Source organism: Prunus mume, linkage group LG2 (genome assembly GCF_029339155.1).
Source record: "Prunus mume cultivar Tortuosa linkage group LG2, ASM2933915v1, whole genome shotgun sequence".
Lineage (NCBI taxonomy): Eukaryota > Viridiplantae > Streptophyta > Magnoliopsida > Rosales > Rosaceae > Prunus > Prunus mume.
Window position 1 is genome coordinate 5,146,658 of NC_142699.1, and position 21,638 is coordinate 5,168,295.

At 35.5% G+C, this 21,638-nt stretch overlaps 2 protein-coding genes and 1 pseudogene across 3 annotated transcripts; 2 read left to right on the forward strand and 1 right to left on the reverse strand.

The window, feature by feature from the left end:
* Positions 1-6,793: 6,793 nt before the first annotated feature.
* LOC103319631 (uncharacterized) lies at positions 6,794-8,497 on the reverse strand. Its single transcript, XM_008221192.2, has one exon. The coding sequence runs from the start codon at positions 8,399-8,401 to the stop codon at positions 7,070-7,072; it is 1,332 nt and encodes a 443-aa protein (XP_008219414.2). The 5' UTR covers positions 8,402-8,497; the 3' UTR covers positions 6,794-7,069.
* Positions 8,498-13,164: 4,667 nt separating this feature from the next.
* LOC103319630 (beta-glucosidase 24 pseudogene) lies at positions 13,165-15,068 on the forward strand (annotated as a pseudogene).
* Positions 15,069-16,995: 1,927 nt separating this feature from the next.
* Positions 16,996-20,923, forward strand: LOC103319589 (protein DETOXIFICATION 27-like). Of its 2 annotated transcripts, XM_008221143.2 has the most exons (10): positions 16,996-17,149; positions 17,802-18,120; positions 18,230-18,771; positions 18,876-18,962; positions 19,080-19,136; positions 19,523-19,761; positions 19,861-19,979; positions 20,271-20,357; positions 20,438-20,532; positions 20,638-20,923. In XM_008221143.2, the coding sequence occupies exons 1-9, from the start codon at positions 17,142-17,144 to the stop codon at positions 20,504-20,506; spliced, it is 1,527 nt and encodes a 508-aa protein (XP_008219365.2). In that variant the 5' UTR covers positions 16,996-17,141; the 3' UTR covers positions 20,507-20,532; positions 20,638-20,923. The 2 variants fall into 2 exon arrangements, with proteins under 2 accessions (XP_008219365.2, XP_008219363.3); XM_008221141.3 differs by having other exon boundaries at positions 17,002-18,120; positions 18,234-18,771.
* The last annotated feature ends 715 nt before the right edge of the window (positions 20,924-21,638 follow it).

Sequence of the window (21,638 nt, forward strand, 5' to 3'; positions counted from 1 at the left end):
AACTAAAAACTTACCGTCATTTGAGCTGATACAAAGAATTTATTCAAATTTGAAGTAATTTATTTGCATCAAAAGAAGTATAATGAATGCATAGAATAGAATTAATTATGATAATTTTAACAAAGGGTTTTAAAAAAAAATACTTTTATCTGGTATGCTATACTATATTTCTATTTTGTACTCAAATGCCAAGGCTCATAAATGAAGAAATATATTGTTGTATTTAATTGGATCAATCATGAAATTGACTAATTAAAAAAATTGATGTTGGATATATAAAACCACAACATAAAATCTAGTAAAAATGATGCCTATAACCACAATATGCATCAACGATGTTATATCATAAACCACATCAATACTTTCAAATATAATGATATAATAAGACAACAAAAGCATCAGTTGTTATGTTACAACTAACACCCTTGATGCTTTTTGGCATCGGAAATCAATATCCATCGCGATTTGCATACAAGAAAGCCTCATAAACATCGGTATTTTAACCTAAACTGATGTCGTAAACGGAATACACATCTGAGATAGATTCTCCGTTGCTTATAACTAGTAAAAGGTAACTCGATTGGGGGCTATATAGGCAACGGATGAAAAGACAAACTAGGCATATCAAAAGTATAGGAGTCGTCAAATCTGTTGGGTAAGATTATTGAATAGTCAATGTGTGCACATCTTTGAAAATTAATTGTTCTCACTTTTAATTATAAAATTCAAGTTAGAGGGATTCTGTATGTTATTCGTTAATTTGAGATCATGCAAATGTCCACCTTGCACGAAAAAAAGGTCATTTTGCTTCCAAGTTTGAAAGTTATTAGAACTGAAAACTTACCGTCATTGATGATAAAAATAATCTATTCAAATTTGAAGTAATTTATTTTTATCAAAAGAAGTAGAATGAAATGCAAGACTGGCCAACTAACCAAAATTTAAGATTTTGGTTGATGTGTCATGCTAATGTATGAATGTGTGTTTTTTCTTTTTTGGAATGCAAGCGATAGTCTATAGGGTTATATGGGATTTCAAACATGAGACACAATATAATTAGTTTGCAAATCAAAAACATTTTTTTACTAAACTAGACGTTATTAGCAATATATATATATATATATATATATATATATGTGTATATGTACGTTAATTAATACAAACTTAGTAGAATGATGGATGTGTGTACATTAATATTGAGGATTAATTAGTACAGGTAGCTAGGAGAGCAAACGGCTGGACTGTGTGTGATGGAATAACAATGTAAATAACGACACAAAAGGGTGACAAAAGCAAGAGTTAAAGCAATGGATATACCTATCAAAACCACGGCAAGAGTCGATTATTGGATATTCAAAGTCTCTGCTCTGCATATGCACTTTGTTATACATATTATATCGCCGGCATATTGTTGTTTGCGCATATTGACTAATGTTACCCTATTGAGAATCTCATCTCTAACACATGCCAAAATATGGTACCTATAATTTGCTGCTCCTGCAATTGATTGCTATTGCAATCTGTAGTCAAATTCTAAATACACTGCAACAATTGATTGGTAATGCAATATGTAGTCATCAGCCGAAATTTATTAGAAAATTACCTAACTGATTGCTATTCTGATTGAGGAATGGAGGGTTTACAATACCCATCTTTAATTACTATACATTAAACTAGAAGAAGAAGCTGGAAAAAAAAAAAGATTAAAAAGAACAGAGGAAGAACCGAGGTAGAGGAGTTGAGAGAGGGGAGTGGGGAGAGGAAGATAGAGGTAACGACGTCAGTTTTATAAAAAGTGAAACAAATTTATTGTAAGTGATGTGGAATATTCATAAACGTTGGATTATTTGAATGATTTAAATTTTATGAAATGTGGTTAATGCATCATCTCTAAATGCAGAGGATAGAGATCCAAAAAAAATATCTTTGCATACTTTTAATACACTGAAAAGCTAGCTTTACTGGCAAATCAAATCCACTCCAATCATTGGTCTACCCAGAAAGGCTCATGGCTGCTAGAATTTTGTTAATATAATGATAATAAAGGGGGCTCCATCTTAAATTCATCGAAGGAATTGTTATTTGCACTAGCGCTAGCCTCTTTCTTACAATCCTCACTTCATGTGTGAGTACATGAGGTGTGAGAAAGCTCGAGGGGTGCTACGATTAGTTTTATATTGGTGCATGATTAATTGCTAACTCTAAAAACTCAATTAGTCATGCATTCACATGTCAAATGCTACCTTTCAACGTTTTATGTGGTCCCTTCTTCAAGTCTAACATTCCAACCAAAAGAAGTGGTATTTTTGGATATGACTGGATATGTTTTGTGCTTGATTGTGTCACGCCTGTTTCATATAGACGGTCAATCATGCACTGACTGATTGTGTCATGCCTAGTTGTTGGCTAGTCCCCCTCTTTCTTGTTTTTTCTTTATATCTGGTCGCAGATAACCAATAAATATCTCCTGGTTTTGATATATTAATGTATAAATATGATGACCCTCCACTAGTAGTGCAAAATGGATTTTGATTTTGATTGACCACTAACAAGATGGAAGGCGACCTTGAGTAAAAAATAAAAGAAAAATATATATATGGAAGGCGCAAAATTACATCAAAGTATGGATATAAATTAATCAGGATGTAAATCTATATATATAAAGTAAAAGACAGAGAATGGTGAAATATTCAAAATACCAGAAAATATCCTTGGTTAATTCAAACATTAAGAATTGAAATTATTAATTGAACGAGGATAAATGGTAAATTCACATATTTTCATATTAAAAAAAATTAAAATTAAAAACAAAATCAGATAATAAGTCCTACTTTTATGGAATATAACTACTCATGTTATATTTTCTTAATTTTAAAAATAAAATAAAAAATCAATTGGCACATGCTCACACGCATGTGCCAAGGGGCTAGTATTATTATGATTTTAGTTTGCGGGGTTCTTTGGTCGTGTAGTTGGACTGCTCTGTTGAAGTTGTGTTTATTTTATTAAAGAGATAATATTGTTTTTTGGTTGCGTCTAGATGTTTTAATTTTATGACTTTTAGGTCAAGAATTGAAAACTGATATAAGATATCATATCTTCCAATACAGTTTACACCAAAATTTCAACTTTCCACTTTCCCCACTGTCCGGACCTACTTGTGTTTTTGCCAATAAAAAACCTCAAATCCTTTTCTTGGTAAAATATAGTACAAACCAAACCATGCTCAACCAGTACCAAAAAGATGCTTTTCTATTTATTGCCCATAACCAAAAGATAAAAAACAAAAACAAAAACTCATACCACGCGGCATAGGTTGCATCCTTTTGGCTTTGTCAAAATATTATGGACAAACTACAGTAAATTCCCCAACTTATAGGGTCATTTATAAGTCCATATCCAATTTTGGGGACATTTATGGGTACATACACAACGTCGCAAAAAATTACAGATCGCCTCTGTTATCGATTCCACATGAAATCCATGTGCATACGTGGCATTTGTGGGACCCCTTTTTTGATGACGTGGACTTCCACGTGGACAAAAAACTAATAAAAAATTATGTACATGTTAAAAATAATTTTTAAATCATATTAAATTAAAAATTAAAAATTAAAAATTAAAACCCTACCCAGATTCTCTCTCCCCCTTCCTCCCAATTTCTTTCACCTCTGAAAAATCATCTTATAAGTTGGGGTATGGACTCGTAAATGACCTTATAAGTTGGGGGGTTTACTGTAGTGTGTCCAAATATTATTATGAATCAAAGACCCTAACTAATTGGGATTTAGCTAATGAAAATAACTGTTAACAGTTGACCCAATGTGATTCTCCTCATGAACAGGAGATCATTTGTCTTGGATTATGTTTTCAGAATGCTTTTCTGTTGTCTTTATCTGCATGTGATAGTAACCTGTGATCTGGGTTTGTCGATCGACGTCTAGAACCATTGGGCTTAATTTGTTGTTTGAGAGAAACCGTCAAGGCAAAATCTGTCATCAATTAACACTTGGATTGGAGTTGGAGAGCCAGGCCTTGGAACAACTAACTAATTCCCCATCTCCAATCAAAGTATGTGTGTGTTGCTGATCGACTTTTCAAGATGGGCTTTAACTTGGATTTGGACATTAATTTTCGACACAAATCATGCTTGGAGACTTTCTTCAGCAGGGCCTTCTCTGTCTAGTTTCTCCTCCTGTTGGGCTTCGGCCCCCATTGCACCCAAAAACAGAAGTAAAGGGAACTCGAACATACTTGGGGGTGCAAGGTACATGTAATTGCACAAGGAGAGGACTGAATTTGAGCAAGCTACATGTAATTGTACAGTAACAATGTTAATGATAAACCTTTCAATATTTCAACCTCAAATACACTAACTAGCTTTTAAGTGGTACTTCTCTTCATAATGTTAAAAAATATCTCAAGTTTCTGATACAAAAAAACTCAAGTGGTTAAGAGTATTTACCCATGCATGTCTTAAATTCGATTCTCTCTTCCCTCAATATCGCTTTTATAAAAGAAGAAAAAAAATCTCAAGTCCAAATCTCCCTCCTCAATTAATTATTAAAAAAACCTGCCAAATGTAATTTTTTATTTATTTATAATGAAACTGCTAAATGCAATTTAAATGTGTAACACTTTATCAAAATTAAAATCATGGAGACATTTGATAATAATAACAAAAATACAAATTTATAAATAAACTCAATCCTAGACATATATTTATAAAAAAACCCAAATACTATTTAAACATAGAAACACACTCAAAATCAACAATTGTATATTTTTTAGGTGTGTTTATAAATGAGTTTTGAGTGTGTGTAATGATGAGTTTTGAGTGTGTTTATAAAGTGTTTTGAGTGTTGGGTTTTTTTATAATTTCAGCCCCATTTTGGATGTTTTAGTGAAACTCCCTAAAAAAAAATAATGAACACGATCAATCAACCTAGACATATAATCATATATTATAAAAGTTGAGTCCGTGAATTCAAGCCATAATAAATTGATTGACAGTTAGCATGGTTTCTGCAGCCATGAGTGCGATTTGTCACCGGCATGTATTTATAAAAAAACCCAAGCACTATTTAAACATAGAAACACACCCAAAATCAACCACAAAGTCAACTTTTTGGGTGTGTTTATAAATGGGTTTTGAGAGTGTGTAATGATGGGTTTTGGGTGTGTTTATAAAGTGTTTTTGGTGTTGGGTTTTTTTATAATTTCAGCCCCATTTTTGGGTGTTTTAGTGAAACCCCCAATTTCTTTTCCCCCTTAATATCTGTCGTTAATAACTTAACATATAATTTTTTGGAAAACGTCCCAGATAAACCATCCTCCGCCCAACGCAACCGCCAATTCCAGGCACGCCTCTGAAAACAAAAAAGAATTACAGTGAGACTTGTAGAAGAAGAAGAAGCTTAGCTCTTGATTTTTCTTATTTCTGATAATGAGAGTTTTTATTAGAAGATTAGTTAGCTCCTTATACTGTTAATGACACTTGTCAATAATTCATGATGACAAGTGTCCTATCTCTATATTATCAGCCTCTGGCCCGAGTTTAATTGGTCAAGAGTAATCAACATTTTGCATCTGAATCTGTGTGTTTTGATCATCCACCCTCCAATGTTGTTCACATAAAAAAATTCATCTGAAATCTCAATAAATACGGAATAATAATGAAGAAAAAAAAAACACAAACAGATTATATGTTCGAAGTTACAAATTGACATATTAGTTGAAGATGCTGTTAACAATTTTAGTTAGATCGGGATACTAAAACCTTTATGATACAAAAAAGTAAAAAAAATCCATGTGCAATTTCCTTTTTCCTTTTTTTTCTTTCTTAAAAGAAAAGTCAAGTGCATGTATGTACGTCAAATGTGCTCATGAGAGAGAGTTGAAAAAAAAGCCATACTTAGAAAAAGAACTAGACTTTTTTGACACGATCTTACCAAATTCTGCCTGTACATCTCGATATCTAGCTGTGCAGGCATATTATCCTTTTCTTAGTTTTATCTTTTTATTTTTATTTTTTTACTGTATACATTAAGCCGCCTAAGCTATGATTGCAAGAGAATTTTCAATGTAAACTTCATTAACTTATAATATTCTTTTGCAAATCTCCAGTAAAATATAATAATTTCCACGCCAATTACGACTGTCCAAATCAAGTGATATCCCCTAAAACAATTTTTTGCCTCAGATTTACGTGCTCTTTTTAACTACTTATTTTGTCTTAACCCCAATCGATTACAGCGAAGGAATAATTTAATTTGGCAGGAAAACTGCTCTTGTCTTTATCTTAATGCTTATGGTCTTATTCTATGAGGTTATTCACAATCTCATTTTTTGCTACTTATAAATTAGTGTAGAAGTGTTTATATATGTAAGACTTTTGTTAGTAATGCTTGTATAAATAGAAAATAATAAATTTATTTGAAATTTAACTACTGATTACGTACGGTTACTTAAAAGTGTTTCTTCAAGAAGCATCTTATGAGCATCTACAAGTTGTTTCTTTACAAAATCGTACAAACACTTGTACAAATTCAACAGACACTTTTTGTCTAATCCAGCTAAATAATATAAAAATGCTTTCAATTATCTGAAAGTATTTTTGGCATTAACAAACAAGCCCTAAATGCGACGTATGTTCAATGTAGGTGTTATGATACACGTCAAATGTATAAATCATATAATAGTGCAAATTAAAGTTAATTGAGAGCAAGCAAGTGTAGCATATAATTTCAATTAATAACACATGCACTTCTTGTCTGTCACTGACTCACTGTAATGATTGTTGATGATGAACTTATTATAATCCACAATATATATAGCACTTTACATGAACAAATTTGGCCTTTGCCTTCATAGAATCATAGGACACCCCTTCTTATTAGCTGGCCAATGGCCACCACATTCCTCTCCTTTGACGATCCACACAACATGAATAAATACTATATAAAAAAATCAACAAATCGACCAAACTTTATTACAAACCCTAAAGAATAATGCAATGAAATCACACTGAACGTGTACGAATATTGCAACCGAGAATGATGTGGCATTATCAATAACTTGGATGATGACCAGGAGGAGCATAAGCTGTCGGCCCAGAAGGCCCGATCTCAGCTGCACCGCCACCACCACCATATCCGTGTTGCTCTACAGGAACCGGTACTGGAGGTGGCGCAGCACCATATGCGCCTCCTCCTACTGCTGGCACTGCTTCTGGTTGATGTTCTTCTTCCTCAATACAAGGAACTGCTGCAGGAACCATCACTCTCTTCTTCTTCTTCTTGGCGAAGCAGAAGAGGCCGACTAAGAGGAAGGCAAGGAAGAAGGCGCCACCCAGGGAGACGCACACCGCGATGACAGTGGTGTGGTTTTTCCCTGATGGCGGTGCCACGATTTCAGATGAAGGTGGGACCGCGTTGAAAGGGGTAGGAGGAGTGTAGTAACCAGGAGGGAATGCAGGTGGGGTCGCACCCTTTGGTGGGTATGCGGATTTTGGTGGCGCTGCCTTTGGAGGGTAGGTGTTTTTTGGAGGTGATGCTTTGGGGGGCGATGATTTGGGAGGGTAAGGCTTTGGAGGGTGACTGGGCTTTGGTGGTGATGATTTTGGAGGGTATGGCTTTGGTGGTTGTACTGGAGGGTGGCTGCTTTGTGGCGGTGATGATTTGGGAGGGTAGGGCTTTGGAGGGTGGACTGGAGGTTGACTTTTTGGTGGTGAGGATTTGGGAGGGTATGGCTTTGGAGGGTGGCTTGGTGGTGATGATTTTGGAGGGTGGACTGGAGGTTGGTTGCTCTTTGGTGGATAAGCTTTCGGAGGTGATTGTGGTGGTGGAAGGCTGGGCTTTGGTGGATGTACATGTTCAGGTGGTGGAGCCGTGTGGTGGTATGGTTTTGGTGGTGGAGCAGAGCCATAGGAAGGTTTTGGTGGATAGACATGTGAGTGAGGTGGTGGAGCCTCATGTTTGGTTGGTGGTTGTGCTGGAACTGAGGGTGGTGAATAAGTTGGAGGTTTAGGATAGTCATGGTGATGTGGTGGTGGAGGACAAGGAGGTGGTGGTTTAGGATAGTCATGGTGATGTGGGGGTGTAGGAGAAGGAGGTGGAGGTTTAGGATAGTCATGATGGTGGGGTGGTGGTGGTGACCCAGTTGGTGGCTTCGGATAATCATGGTGGTGGTGAGGTGGCGGAGGTAGCGGTGGTGATGGGGATGGTGGTGGCGGTGGATGGCTATTGTAGTGTTTTGGTGGATGGTGGTGATGGTGGTGGTGGTGGTGATGAGGTGGCGGTGGTGAGCTTACAGGGTTACATGGGGCAGGTGGCGGTGGTGGTGGAGGAGAGCATGGCAGAGGTGGCGAAGGTGGTGGAGGAGAGTAGTAGGGGTAACTCATCCTTGTTATGGGGGATTCGAACAAATGTGCCCTATGACTCTCACTCCCTCTTGGAGCAAATGCTACACAACAGATGGATAGAATGAATGGACCGGCAGCCTATATTTGTACTCGTAAATGAAGGAACTAAGAAGCTCTTGCAAGTTTCCAAGTCTTTATTAAAATATTTTCAACTTTGGCAGTGACATAATAATTGAACTTGAGAGCTCTAAAGTAAATTCTTTTAGTTGTCATTAATTACTAAAAAAAATATTGATTAGCGACTTTTGAATGCAAAGGCTGCAAACCTACAAGTCTTGGGTCTCTTTTCTTTTGGTTTTTTTATTGGGGGGATGAGTCCACACTGGATGCTCATCACCACCAAGCATACATTATTGGGCAACCACCTTTATAATACATAATCACATGACGAAAATGAGCAAAAATTACCCACTTTTGCAAGCCATCATCGGGGGAAATTTCTTTTATTTTTGCATTCTAGTGCTCTATTGCTGTTCTATGAAATATATAATATAAATTAAGCAACTAGCAACCTTTCCCACGGCAGATTGTCATGTTTTGACGCTATCGCATCATTCCTTCGCATATCTTACTTAACCCCATGTGATTTAAGGAGGTTAGTCAAGTATAAATTTGTGCTACTAACTAGGCCTTTGGTTAGTAGTATTTGTTTCAATTTAGTTGGGGAACATAATTTCATGAAAATTTTAATTTACATTTTCCAAATCCTTCCTCTATAATCTATATTGTTCACATTTTTTCAACTGTATATTTCTCAACTTCATGAAAAAGAACTGTGCCCTTATAAGTCTTTGATTGTGATCAAAATGAAGTTTGCAACAAATTAATCTCATAAAAGTTTTCTTGAGCATCTGTTTGGGAGTACGTCCATATATATTCAACCAAACAAAGTTTGCTTGCTCCTTTGGTATATCTTCGGTCAACAAATAAAGTCAATAAGCCCAACAAAACAAAGACATAGAACCGCTTAAATATATAGCAAATACCCTAAAAGACTATAAAGGTGAAGTCAATTGCTGAACTTTGAAGGGAAGGCATAGAGGACATGTAGCACTAGGTATTAACGTAAATCTGAGCCTTAAGTACCTGTTAATCACTTGGTAATTTGTGCGATTCATGAATTTCTAAATTAGTTCAAGACAATGCTCAAACGTGGCTATAAAACCTAACATTCTTCTTCTGAATTAACGTTGAGATCTTAAGCATACACGCATTTGCGATCGCAACATCACATCATTGGTCTCTTTTTAAAAAAAATTGAAAGAGACATATACTTAAACCCACTATTGAATTTATAAAATTACAGCAAGTAGGAGGTTTTGGACATTTTTATATGTCTGGGAATAATCATATATTATGATATTCAACAGCGACTGCTTGGACCTACTTATGGTACGTAGCTTAACATATATATCCAGTAATCCACTTGTTGAATAATTTTTCTTCTTCTGAGGTTGCCGTTCATGAATGATGGCTTCGGAAGAACTCATATTATCCCTCAACATCCACATGGCATTAATTGGGGCCAGAGTGTCACTATGAGACCAGAAAAAATAATAATAATAAAAACCTACCTACTCTGTTTTTTTTTCTTTGTTTGCTGATTAAAAAAAAAAGCAACTCTTGCTAATATAGTATATAATTACATTTTACTTTTAATTTTATATATGTCATGTTGGCAAAACCCTTTTTATATATAGACTTATAATAAGGAAAGAAAATTAAAAGTCACGAGTTACATGCGTTTGCAAGTTATCAAAGATTACATGCATTTAGTATTGAAAACAAAAGAGAAACAAAAACAAAGAAAAACCAAAGGTGGAAGGCATGGTGGGTGCCCATCTACATAACATATGCATGCATTTACAATCCTTTCCCTTAGACTCCGCTTAATAGTAAAATAAGCTTTGTCAAAATATTGTCATGAAAAAATACAGTATAGCATCTTCAGGAGAGTCTTTAAATTGTAGTTAAAATAGCTGGAAAGTCATTATAGCAAATTACTTAAAAAGTGTTTTGGCTAATCTCTAATATTTTATTATTTCTCTCTTCTCCTTTCTAAATTAAAAGTTCATTATAAAAAAACAAAAAGTAAGAGGTGAGAGCGGGTTGTGAGCCTTGAGAGAGAGAAGAAAAAGAAATGTAGAACCCTCTATTTCTCTTTCCTCCTCTCTAAATGTAGAGAGTTACCAAACTCAAGCAGGGAGTTCTCCAAAATAAAGAGCCAAATAGTAAGTTTGCTGAAGCTGCGTTTTGCCCTCATTCTAGCCAAAATGGCTAAAGAGCAAAGTATAGCAACTCTGCCAAAGATGCTCTTCAATAATGTATATGTGTAAGAAAGATGGTGTTGGATGTGCAAAAACTGCCTCTTTAAAATCTTACAAGAAAAAAAAAGGTAATGAGACAAAAACATTAGCTAGCGAAGGGATAAACCAAACCAAATCAAACCCTTAAACATTGAACGCAAATATCAACCACAATAAAACCATACATCAGTTCCCAAACAAAAGTGACATCGGGTGGTTTGCCCCTTACATAGTGAATCCTAAATAATACTAAAATACCAACCAAGTACAAAATTAATTTCGAACCAAACCGCCCAAATTAATTTAATTTAGCCAGTTTTAACGACTTGAACGATTTTTGGCTCTACTACACAGAGAAAATGGAAGATAAACATAATACTTTTTCTTGCCCACCACTACCATGTATATATCCTTAATATAATTAGTATATAACAACCAACCATCATCGTTGACCAAAAAAAAAAAACAACCAATCATCACCGACTAAAGAAAGACATATAATTCTGAAAAACAAAATAATAAATTGCTCTGAACTGAAGAGACAAACAAAACTTTGATAACGAAGGTGGGAAAAGAAATGTGAAGGATATATATTCAACTGATGTGTCCCCTGGATGGGATAAGCCAAATAATGATCTGACCAAAGAAAATAAAAAACAGGCCAACTAATGGTATGACATCTTATAGCTTATTTATTTATTCTGCCAACATGCACTAAATTTCCGTAACATACACATTTTAATAACTACATTCACATTAACATGTGATGTAATTACCAATAAGGGTGAAGGTCAGATCGAAATCAATATAATTTAGTCAATTTGCATTCGATTCAATATAGATTGGATTGTATTTTTTCAATTCGATCCATTCATATTAAATGTTTAAATCCAATTTCTTTAGATCCAATTGATATTAGATTGGATTAGATTGGATGATCAGTTTTGATAATAGAAAAAGACAATAATAAAATATTAAACATTTATTATTTTTAATATAATCAAACATATTAATAGAATGCAAAATATAAATAAAATATTAGAGAAAATTGTTTTGATTATATCTATATATATAAAGCAAAAGGCAGAGAATGGTAAAACATTCAAAATACCAGAAAATGACCTTAGTTAATGCAAATATTAAGATTGAAATTATTAATTAAATGAGGACAATATGGTAAATTCACATGTTTTCATATTAAAAAAATTAAAATTAAAAGAAAAATCAGATAATTGATCAAATTTTTATGGAACATAACTACTCATTATCTTTTTTTAATTCTAAAATAAATTTTAATTTTTTTAATAAAAACCTCTAACAGGCGCGGAAGTGCTTGAGAGACTAGTAATATATTAAACATAACTTCATTAAATGACTTAAAATATTCATAACATTTCCAACAACAAATACCTACAAGAGCAAAATAAGCATAAAACTAACTTGATTGGATTGGATTCTCATAAGCAAATCCGTCATCCGATCCAATCATGTCGGTTTTAAAAATTATAGAGCCAATATAATCCGTCAAATCTTTGAAACAGATTAAAATTAAATTAGATTAAATTGGACTGATCTGTTTGAACGGATTAGATTGAATCTTGTACACCCCTAATTACCAATCAAATTATCAATGGCAGATTTGGCAGCTAATGGAACATATAATTTAGTTAAATAATAAAGAGATTAGTTTGACCACTAAAATCATTCCGCTCCTTGCTCTTCTGCATTTGCATAGCGCAAAGCATTCACAAAGCATCGATCGAAGGATGATTAATAATGTTTCAATCGTTTCTACTGATGGCCATGTCAGTTGTAATTAAAAAACTATTGTTTTAATTTATTGCTTGATTATGATTAACGATTTAATCGACCTTGGTTGACCAGCATGTGCTCTGGGCCGTGGTAAGTAACTAGGTGAATAGAACTACCTTCTCAAATATCAACATCTTCAAATATTTTGGGTTTGGCATAGGTTTTTGTAATTGTTTGTGCGGCTTTTTTCCGCTTTAATTTTACATTTTTGGACTATTCACTGTATTATTGCAAATTATCTAATGAAATTGTCTATTTCTCCATAAATTCAAATAGGGACGGAACCGTTGCCCACCCAACTTTTTAAGTAATTCTCAATTCAAGCCCATCTTCTCAAGCTCCAGCCCAGCCCAATTTGAAACCTAGTTCCGAGGGGCAAAACTTTTATGCTCAAGAATTAAATAATAACATGTGGATTGTTTGAGGCCGAAGAAAGATTAACCATGAAATTAAGTGTCCCTTAGTCTTGAACACCACTCATCAATTTTAGGGCTCATTATACATATATAGCCTAATATAGTCACCTCCCATGCACACCATGCAGCCCAGCTACCGAAGGATTTCCCAGGACCTCCCAAATACCTGCCTCCTATTATAGTGCTGATCCATAAAAAACATGATCTCATTTTGCACAAAAATTGTGGTCTTGTTTCTTGTTAAAGAGGAAGTATATCCTTGTTGCTATGTAGTAGCAATTGCTTCAAATGGTTGTATCACAATATTGATCAAAAGTCATGACATTCTCACCACCATTTTTAATGGTTTCACATGGTGTGTGTGCCATTGTTTTGATTGCCTTTTTGTCACAATTAGTTTCTGTGACTGCTGATCTAGAGGAATATTTGCTCAATGCATTGAATCCTAAAGAATTGCAAGTCAAGAGGTCTCACTTCCCTAGAGATTTTGCTTTTGGAGTCTCCACTTCTGCTGCACAAATAGAAGGCTCAACAAAAGGAGGAGGAAGAGGACCAAGTGTTTGGGACCACTTCATTGAGAAAAAATCAGAAATAATATATGACCACTCTAACTTGTTCACAGCCATCGATTCGTAAACGATACAAGGAAGATGTGAAGGCTGTGAAGGACCTCGGAGTCGATTCGTACAGATTCTCCATCTCCTGGACTAGGATTCTTCCTAACGGAACCTTGAGTGGAGGAATAAACCAAGAGGGTATTGATTACTACAATAACCTGATTGATGAAGTAATCAAAAATGGCCTCACACCCTATGTACCACAGGCCATGGAGGACAAGTATGGAGGCTTCTTGAATCGGTCAATTGTGAACGATTTCAAGGACTATTGTGAAATTTGTTTTAAAACATTTGGAGATAGGGTCAAGAATTGGATTACAATCAACGAACCGTATATTATCGCCGTAATGGGGTATGATATAGCGGGGTTTCTCCACCCGGTAGGTGTTCTGTACCATCCTTATTTCCATTCACAAGTGGGAATTCTTCTACTGAGCCTTACACTGTGACCCATAACCTTCTTCTTGCCCATGCCACAGCGGTTAGGCTCTACAGAGAAAAGTTTCAAGAAACGCAACGTGGACAAATTGGAATTAGTCTTGTAGGGCAATATGCTGAGCCTCATTCAGAATCACTCCTAGACAGAGCAGCAGCAAAAAGAGTTTTGGACTTTCAACTTGGAACCATTGGTGTCGGGCCAATATCCGAAGAGTATGAGAGTTTTGGTCAAGGAAAGGGTACCCAAATTCACCAAGGAAGAGAAGAAATTGATCAAGGGATCCTTTGATTTTATTGGGATCAATTATTATACCGCAAGGTATGCTAAACACGACCCAATGAGTCCAAACAAGGCAATGTGCTACCGCAACGATGCTTTGGCTTTGTCATTGGTTGAAAATATAGATGGAGATCAAATTGGTCCTCCGGCTAAAGGAAGCTTCATGATCTATAGTTATCCACAAGGTTTGGAGAAACTTTTGGTGTTCATGAAGCAAAACTACCAGAACCCTAAGATTTACATTTCTGAAAACCGAATCAGTGAGGTGGAGGAAGAGGAGAATGGGCTTGATGGAGCACTAAGGGATACTCATAGAATTCAAAGCGTTCTTACGCATTTATTCTGGATCAACAAGGCAATATGGAGAAGGGTGTGAATGTAAAGGGGTATTTTTATTGGACCCCATTTGATAATTTTGAATGGGGGATGGGCTATACGCAAAAGTTCGGGCTGTATTACGTTGACCACAAAGACAATCTCAAACGCATTCCCAAACAGTCTGCTAAGTGGCTCCCTATATTCCTAAATGGTCAAGATGAACTTCAGCTTAGACACGAATTGCCAAACATCTTGAGCACCATCTTATAGGTGTGCATATCGAACTTTCGTTGGATTATAATACGTTAATTCAACGGCTGGGATTCTTTTCGGCAGCTCTCACCCCTGCAGAATTATAGTTATTACCTGCTTTCCCATTTGTGGACGGTTTCTTGTACAAAAAAACTATACATAGATCACAATAATGTAATTGCGTATGAAACGTCTTTTACTAATTTATTTGCACGTACGTTTTGGACTTTATGCATTTTATTGTCTAACATTCGATAAGTTTTAATAATTTTCATTAAACTTATGTGTTGAATTGAATTTTTATTTTGATCATTTAATTAAATGCATATTTTGACCATTTACCCCGGTCCTTAGATGGCTCCGTCACTGAATAAATACGCAATCAATCCACTATATTTTTGTGTTGATAGTGTTGAAGATGTGATGGAGTTTTGGGTCTCATCTTATGTTAGGTCATTTATCGAACAACTTTTGTGCACTTCATGTGGCGTCGCCACTGATGTTAGGTCTTCCTTGTCCTTGACAGATGTGAGACATGCAATGTTTAGAAACACATGCATGGCAGGTAGGATGCTCTCTAGTTAAATAATTAAGGGAGCTGATTTCCCCACTTCTTTTTTAAAGGGGGAAAAAAAACTTAATTTCTTACTTGATTTGAGGAAGAAAAAAAATTGAAAATAGAGTGCAAGTTGGAAAATTAAGTATAAAGAAAAAAATATATATATAAAAGTGAAGTAAAAAGAAATTAATGTAGGGTAATAGTAGAATAGGAAAGAGAAAGAACAAAATTGATTAAAAAGTATAAAAAGCAAAAATGAGTGTAAGTGAAGAAAAATAGAGTAGGAAAATCATATCTCTATTTTAAACTCATGAAAGCAACACTCCTTAACTCTAGTGTAGCCTCACTATTCCCTCCTTAATTAACATTTATTAGGATCAAGGTCTTAAATATCGAGGGTTTTCGGAAATATCGGTGGTTCAAAAACATGGAAATATCAATGAAAATATCGGGAACATATCGATATCGATAAAAATTGGATAAAAACCACGGAAATTGTTATAAATACATGGAAATTTTTAATGAAACTTTGTAAAAAGTTTATTTAGTCAATCATCTATTATTTTAACACAAAAGATTGGAAGGAAATGCATTGCATAGCATGTTTGAGTGATTTAAGTTGATTATATTGCAAGCTGACAAACTTTGTGACTTAGAAAATCTAGAGTAATTAATGAAAGAAAATTAAACACTCTCTAGTAATTTATTTATCATTTTTACTACAATATTTTACACTTTATAAGTTGCATGGTAAGATACATGAGTAACTTTATTTCACGTTATTCACTGGACATCATGACATGGTACATGTTCTTATATTGATTATTTATCACAAATTGAAAAATAATAAAAGATGTAAACCAACTTGATTTTTCATGAAAATTAAGCACTTTACCATGCTTAAAAAATAGGGAGTTTCACTAAAACACCCAAAATGGGGGCTGAAATTATAAAAAAACCCAACACCCAAAACACTTTATAAACACATCTAAAACTCATCATTACACACACTCAAAACCCATTTATAAACACACCCAAAAAATATACAATTGTTGATTTTGGTGTGTTTCTATGTTTAAATAGTGTTTGAGTTTTTTTATAAATACATGTTTAGGATTGGGTTTATTTATAAATTTGTATAAAAAATAATAGTGAAGATTGAAAATTAACTAAGAACATAAATAAAGTTATCCAAAGAAGAATTAAATAGGAAATAAAGAAAATGATCATAGAGATTTAAGTAATTAAGCAACAATTTGAAGGGGAATTTAGTAATGTAAGTACTTATAATGAATAATAAAATAAACAATAACATTAAATGGATTAAATAGGAAAGAAAAAAAATTATATTAAGTAATTAAATATTTGATCAACAATATAGAACAATAAGTAATTATTTTATATTTTTGAGAAACCTTGGAAGAGTTATAAATACCAAATTTGATAGATAGTAATCACAAAGTGGGGAGGGGTTCGAACCCTTGTGTGCGATGTTCGGGCATTGCAGAATGGGCATTTTCGGGACAGTTAGATTATGGTATATAAGGGCCCCACCTTTGTCCATTTCATCTGCACACTATTTTTAATCTTTTCCTTCTCTGTCCTGTGGTAGCTTCCATCACTCTCTCACTCTCAGACATTGCACCGAGGAAGACACAGACTACGACACTCACTCTCTTAGATCTGAAACCCACAAACCCCAAAAACCCTGAGCTCCGAGGATGATCTGGTGAGCATTTTCTCTGCTACACTCTCTGCTTTTCTGTTTCTTTCATTTTATATGGATATGGGGGTTGATTTAGTTCTTGAGGGATCTGAGTGTTCTGAAATTTCTTGTTCATGATTAAATGAAACCCTGTGTGCGACGTTCAAGCGAATTACTTCATTTTTGAAAGTTCATATCGCGATATTATCGATAATATCGCGATATGTTGACCATTTGCAGCTGCCATTTGAAAGAAAATATCTTCCCCGAAATATCCTCGAAATTATCGACGAAAATATCGAAAAAAATCACGATATATAATTGGAATTGTGCTAAAATTTCGAAACCCCAAAAAAACGATTATTTCACAGATATTTCGGCGAAATTATCAAATTTTTAGACTGTGATTAGGATGAAAGTATTTTTGCTCACCACTATGATCCAAGATATATAATTATCATCGTTTTCAATACTTGACATCCATAAACATAACAATAGTTCCACAAATACAAAACAAAGAGTTAATTATGCAGGTTAAGCTAATTGATCATTAATTTTCATATATTCGCACAAGTGGATTAGGATAGTTAGTGAGCCACTCCTTACACGAAAGGCAAGTTAACCATGGTTTAATTAATCTAACACGTGGCATAATTTAATGTGTGGCTACATTGAGGGAGAGGAGCACCCTCCAAAAACAGAGGGTCACGACAATGAGAGCAGAGAGGGAGGGAGAGGAGCACCCTCTCACTCTGTTACTCCCTCCCCACCAACACCAACAAGAAGACGCAGAAGAAGACGGCAATCTGATCAAACGGACATGGCTGGAGTCAAAGAGATTATGGCAAGTAGCAGCCCCGTCCATCTTCAGCCGCATTGCCCTGTTTTCCGTCACCGTCATCACCCAGTCCTTCGCCGGCCACCTCAGTGGCCTCGACCTCGCCGCCATCTCCATCGTCAACACCGTCATCATCGCCATCACCTTCGGGTTCATGGTAACGCCACTTAATGCTACGAATGTGAAATATCAGAACCCAATTCCGCATTTTTGTTTGTTTAAATATGTTTTGCTTTGTTGGGTTTGTTTTGTTGGGTTTTGTCTAGCTAGGCATGGCAAGTGCGCTTGAGACACTGTGCGGCCAGGCCTATGGGGCTAAGCAGTACCATATGTTGGGCATATACATGCAGCGTTCTTGGGTAGTTTTGTTTCTCTGCTCTTTGTTGCTATTGCCCTTGTTTGTGTTCGCTACGCCATTGTTGAAGCTCATGGGACAGTCGGAGGCGGTGGCCGAGCGGACTGGTTTGGTGGCGTTGTGGTCGATTCCGTTTCACTTGAGCTTCCCATTTCAGCTGACCTTGCAGAGATTCTTGCAGAGCCAGCTGAAGATGGGGGTAATAGCTTGCGTGTGTGGAGGGGTTCTGGCACTCCATGTGTTTGTGAGTTGGTTTTTTGTATTCAGGCTGGGGATTGGGATCGTGGGGACTACTCTTACCATTGGTTTTGCTTGGTGGGCATCGGTTGTGGCATTTTTTGCATACACTGTTTCTGGTGGATGCTCCGAAACTTGGACTGGTTTTTCAACTCAAGCGTTTTTTGGGCTCTGGGATTTCTTTAAGCTGTCTCTGGCTTCTGGGGTCATGCTCTTGTATGTGCTCTCTCTCTCTCTCTCTCTCTCTCTCTCTCTCTATGCAGGTATATTCATATATTTAATAACTGGTTGAATTTAAATATATGCATGCTATGTTTCAGGTTGGAGAATTTCTATTATAGAGTTTTGGTGATAGTTTCTGGATATTTCAACAATACTGAGATTGCAGTTGATGCCCTTTCCATCTGGTCAGTGTTTCTAATTTTCTATAACGTGCTTCAATTTTTTTTTATAATTGTTTAAATCAATATACAATACTAATTGTGCATTACTTTTCTGTAAATTCCATTATTCTCTTTTTGCAGCATAACTATCTATGCTTGGGAATCCATGATTCCGCTGGGATTTTTGGCGGCAACTGGGTATGTTACTGGTTGTAAGTCTCTTTGGACTTAGGAATTAGTTAAAAGCTATGGAAGTGGATGAGATGGATCTGTCTGTACTTTTCTGTGGTCTACATTTGGCCTCATAATATTTTGAATGTTCCAGATAGGATTTATGGCCTTTCACTTTACACTTTTGGAACAAGAGTATCAAGCAAATAATGTTATACATGAAGTTTTTCTTAGCAACTTTGACACTACACTGGTACTTTCCTGATTGATAATGTCATTATGATCTACTACAAGAACCTTTATGATTATCAGAACAGTTATATTAGCATATAAACCTGCATATATGCATGTTTCTTTTACATTTTATTGCACCCATGCAAGAAATCTAAATTACTTTTCCCTTATTGTTCCAGAGTGCGCGTAGCAAATGAACTTGGTGCAGGCAATACAAAAGCTGCGAAATTTGCAACCACTGTTGCAGTCTTAACCTCCCTAGCTGTGGGAGTTCAATTTTGGTTAATAATTATAGCCTTTAATGAAAGGCTTGCAATGATCTTTACCTCAAGTAGTTCTGTTATCACAATGGTCAATGAATTATCAGTCTTGTTGGCATTTACCATTCTCCTTAATTGCATTCAACCAGCGCTCTCAGGTGAGAAACTAGAAAGAAGCAGTATATATAGATTTCTGTGGTTTGAAATTCATGTCTAGTCTCTGACCGAAGCATTTGTGGTCATATGTTGCTTTACAGGCGTAGCAGTCGGATCTGGTTGGCAAGCAATAGTAGCTACTATAAATATTGGTAGCTACTACCTTGTAGGAGTTCCTGCTGGTGTTGTTTTGGGGTGGTTGCTGTTGTTTGGTTTTAAGGTATATACCTATCCTGTACATACCACCGCATTTGGACATATGTGTTGATTTGAGTATCTGAAGAGTCACACATGCTTCAGATTTTCAATCATCATGGTTTTAATTAAACTGTAGAAAGTTAGAAATGTACATGGTGGCTCATTATTGTTGAATAAACTGCAATTATGGAATGTTTTAACTGCATAGTTAAGTTTAAGTGAGAAATTTCTCACTTATTGCTCCAAATGTTATGCAAAATTGAGAATCTAATCTGATTTCTTGATCTTGCATGTGGTTTAAACGAATAAGTAGGGATTGTGGACTGGAATGATCAGTGGAACTGTGGTTCAGACCTTGATATTAGTCATTATCACCATGAGATTGGATTGGGAAAAAGAGGTAATATATAGTTCAAATGGTGATCCTGTGAAAGACGGTCCTTTTGGCACTTTCTGTGTAATTGAACTTTTTGTGAACAGGCACAGAGAGCTCAAATTCAAATAGCAAAGGAGGCAACTTCCAAACCAGTGATCTCAGCTCAGCAGTAATTGTTTGCCGCTTTTCCATTCAAAGTGTTAGTGATTTCTTTGTCCAACTATCTCATGTCTAATTTGAATTATAAAATGATAGTTTCAATCAATTTAGACTTGGAGACTGATATGCAATTTCTTATTGTCAGGTAATGAGAAGTGACAATAGTGCCACAGAGGTATCAGAATATGATGGTTGCCTGATTATCTCTAGTGAGCTGGTACAGAACAAGAGTTACGACATGATATGGATATAGCGATACCACAAATTTTGTTAAAGTGTTGAACAGAGATACTAAATGAACATAGATTGGTAATTGTTGGCTCCAGTTTTGCTGGAGGTCTCTTCTGCTTTCTTTGGCTGGTTTCCATTGCCTTCCAGTGGTTTGAAGGCTTCTGCCACTTGCTGCTATTGGCTACCTCTGCTTTTTGCTATGGGCCCGTTTGGGATTGCTTTTTTTTTTTTCGCCAAAAACTTGCTTCACTTTAAAGTTAATCAGTTTAAGATGTTTGGTAAAAATGAAATATCCCGATTATTTTGAAAGTAGTGGCCTTTTGGCAGCAACTTTTAAAAGCAGGTTCTAGGTTGCTTTTCAAAGTTGCTTTCAAAATAAGCAAAGATGAACCTTTAATGGATTTTTTTAATTCCCAAAATACCATAATTCATTTTATAAAATGACACCACCTCTATTTCCACCACTTGCACCACCACATTCACTACATACACAACAACCGTCACCGCCACCACTACCACCACCACATCCTCCTCCTCCACCACCTCCACCACCACCAACTCCACCTTCATCACCACCACCACCACCTCCACTCCATTACCATCACTATCACCACATGATTAGTACATAACACTTTCAATATCATGTCTATTTTAGTCATTATTCACATAATTTTATATTCAAATTTACCAAACGTTTTTTACACTGTTTTTTGTACTAACATCACTTTAAAAATATTGTTTACCAAACATGGAGCTGCCTTACTTTATAGCTAATTATTTTCAAAGCACAACAGAATCAACTTTTTTTTAAAAGTGACAGCAATCCCAAACTTGACCTATATTCCTTCCTTGTTAGTCTGATTGTGAGTTGTTGATGTAATATGACTTAGGTTTCTTTTTGCTATTAGTATGTTT

What these genes read in the sequence shown, in the direction of transcription:
- LOC103319589 (XM_008221141.3), top strand. Translation starts at nt 17,784, where the DNA reads ATGTGTGGCTACATTGAGGGAGAGGAGCACCCTCCAAAAACAGAGGGT. An exon ending in CCATCACCTTCGGGTTCATG is followed by an intron (nt 18,121 to 18,233) that starts GTAACGCCACTT and finishes TTGTCTAGCTAG; the next exon opens with GCATGGCAAGTGCGCTTGAG. An exon ending in CATTCAACCAGCGCTCTCAG is followed by an intron (nt 19,762 to 19,860) that starts GTGAGAAACTAG and finishes GTTGCTTTACAG; the next exon opens with GCGTAGCAGTCGGATCTGGT.
- LOC103319631 (XM_008221192.2), bottom strand. Translation starts at nt 8,401, where the DNA reads ATGAGTTACCCCTACTACTCTCCTCCACCACCTTCGCCACCTCTGCCA.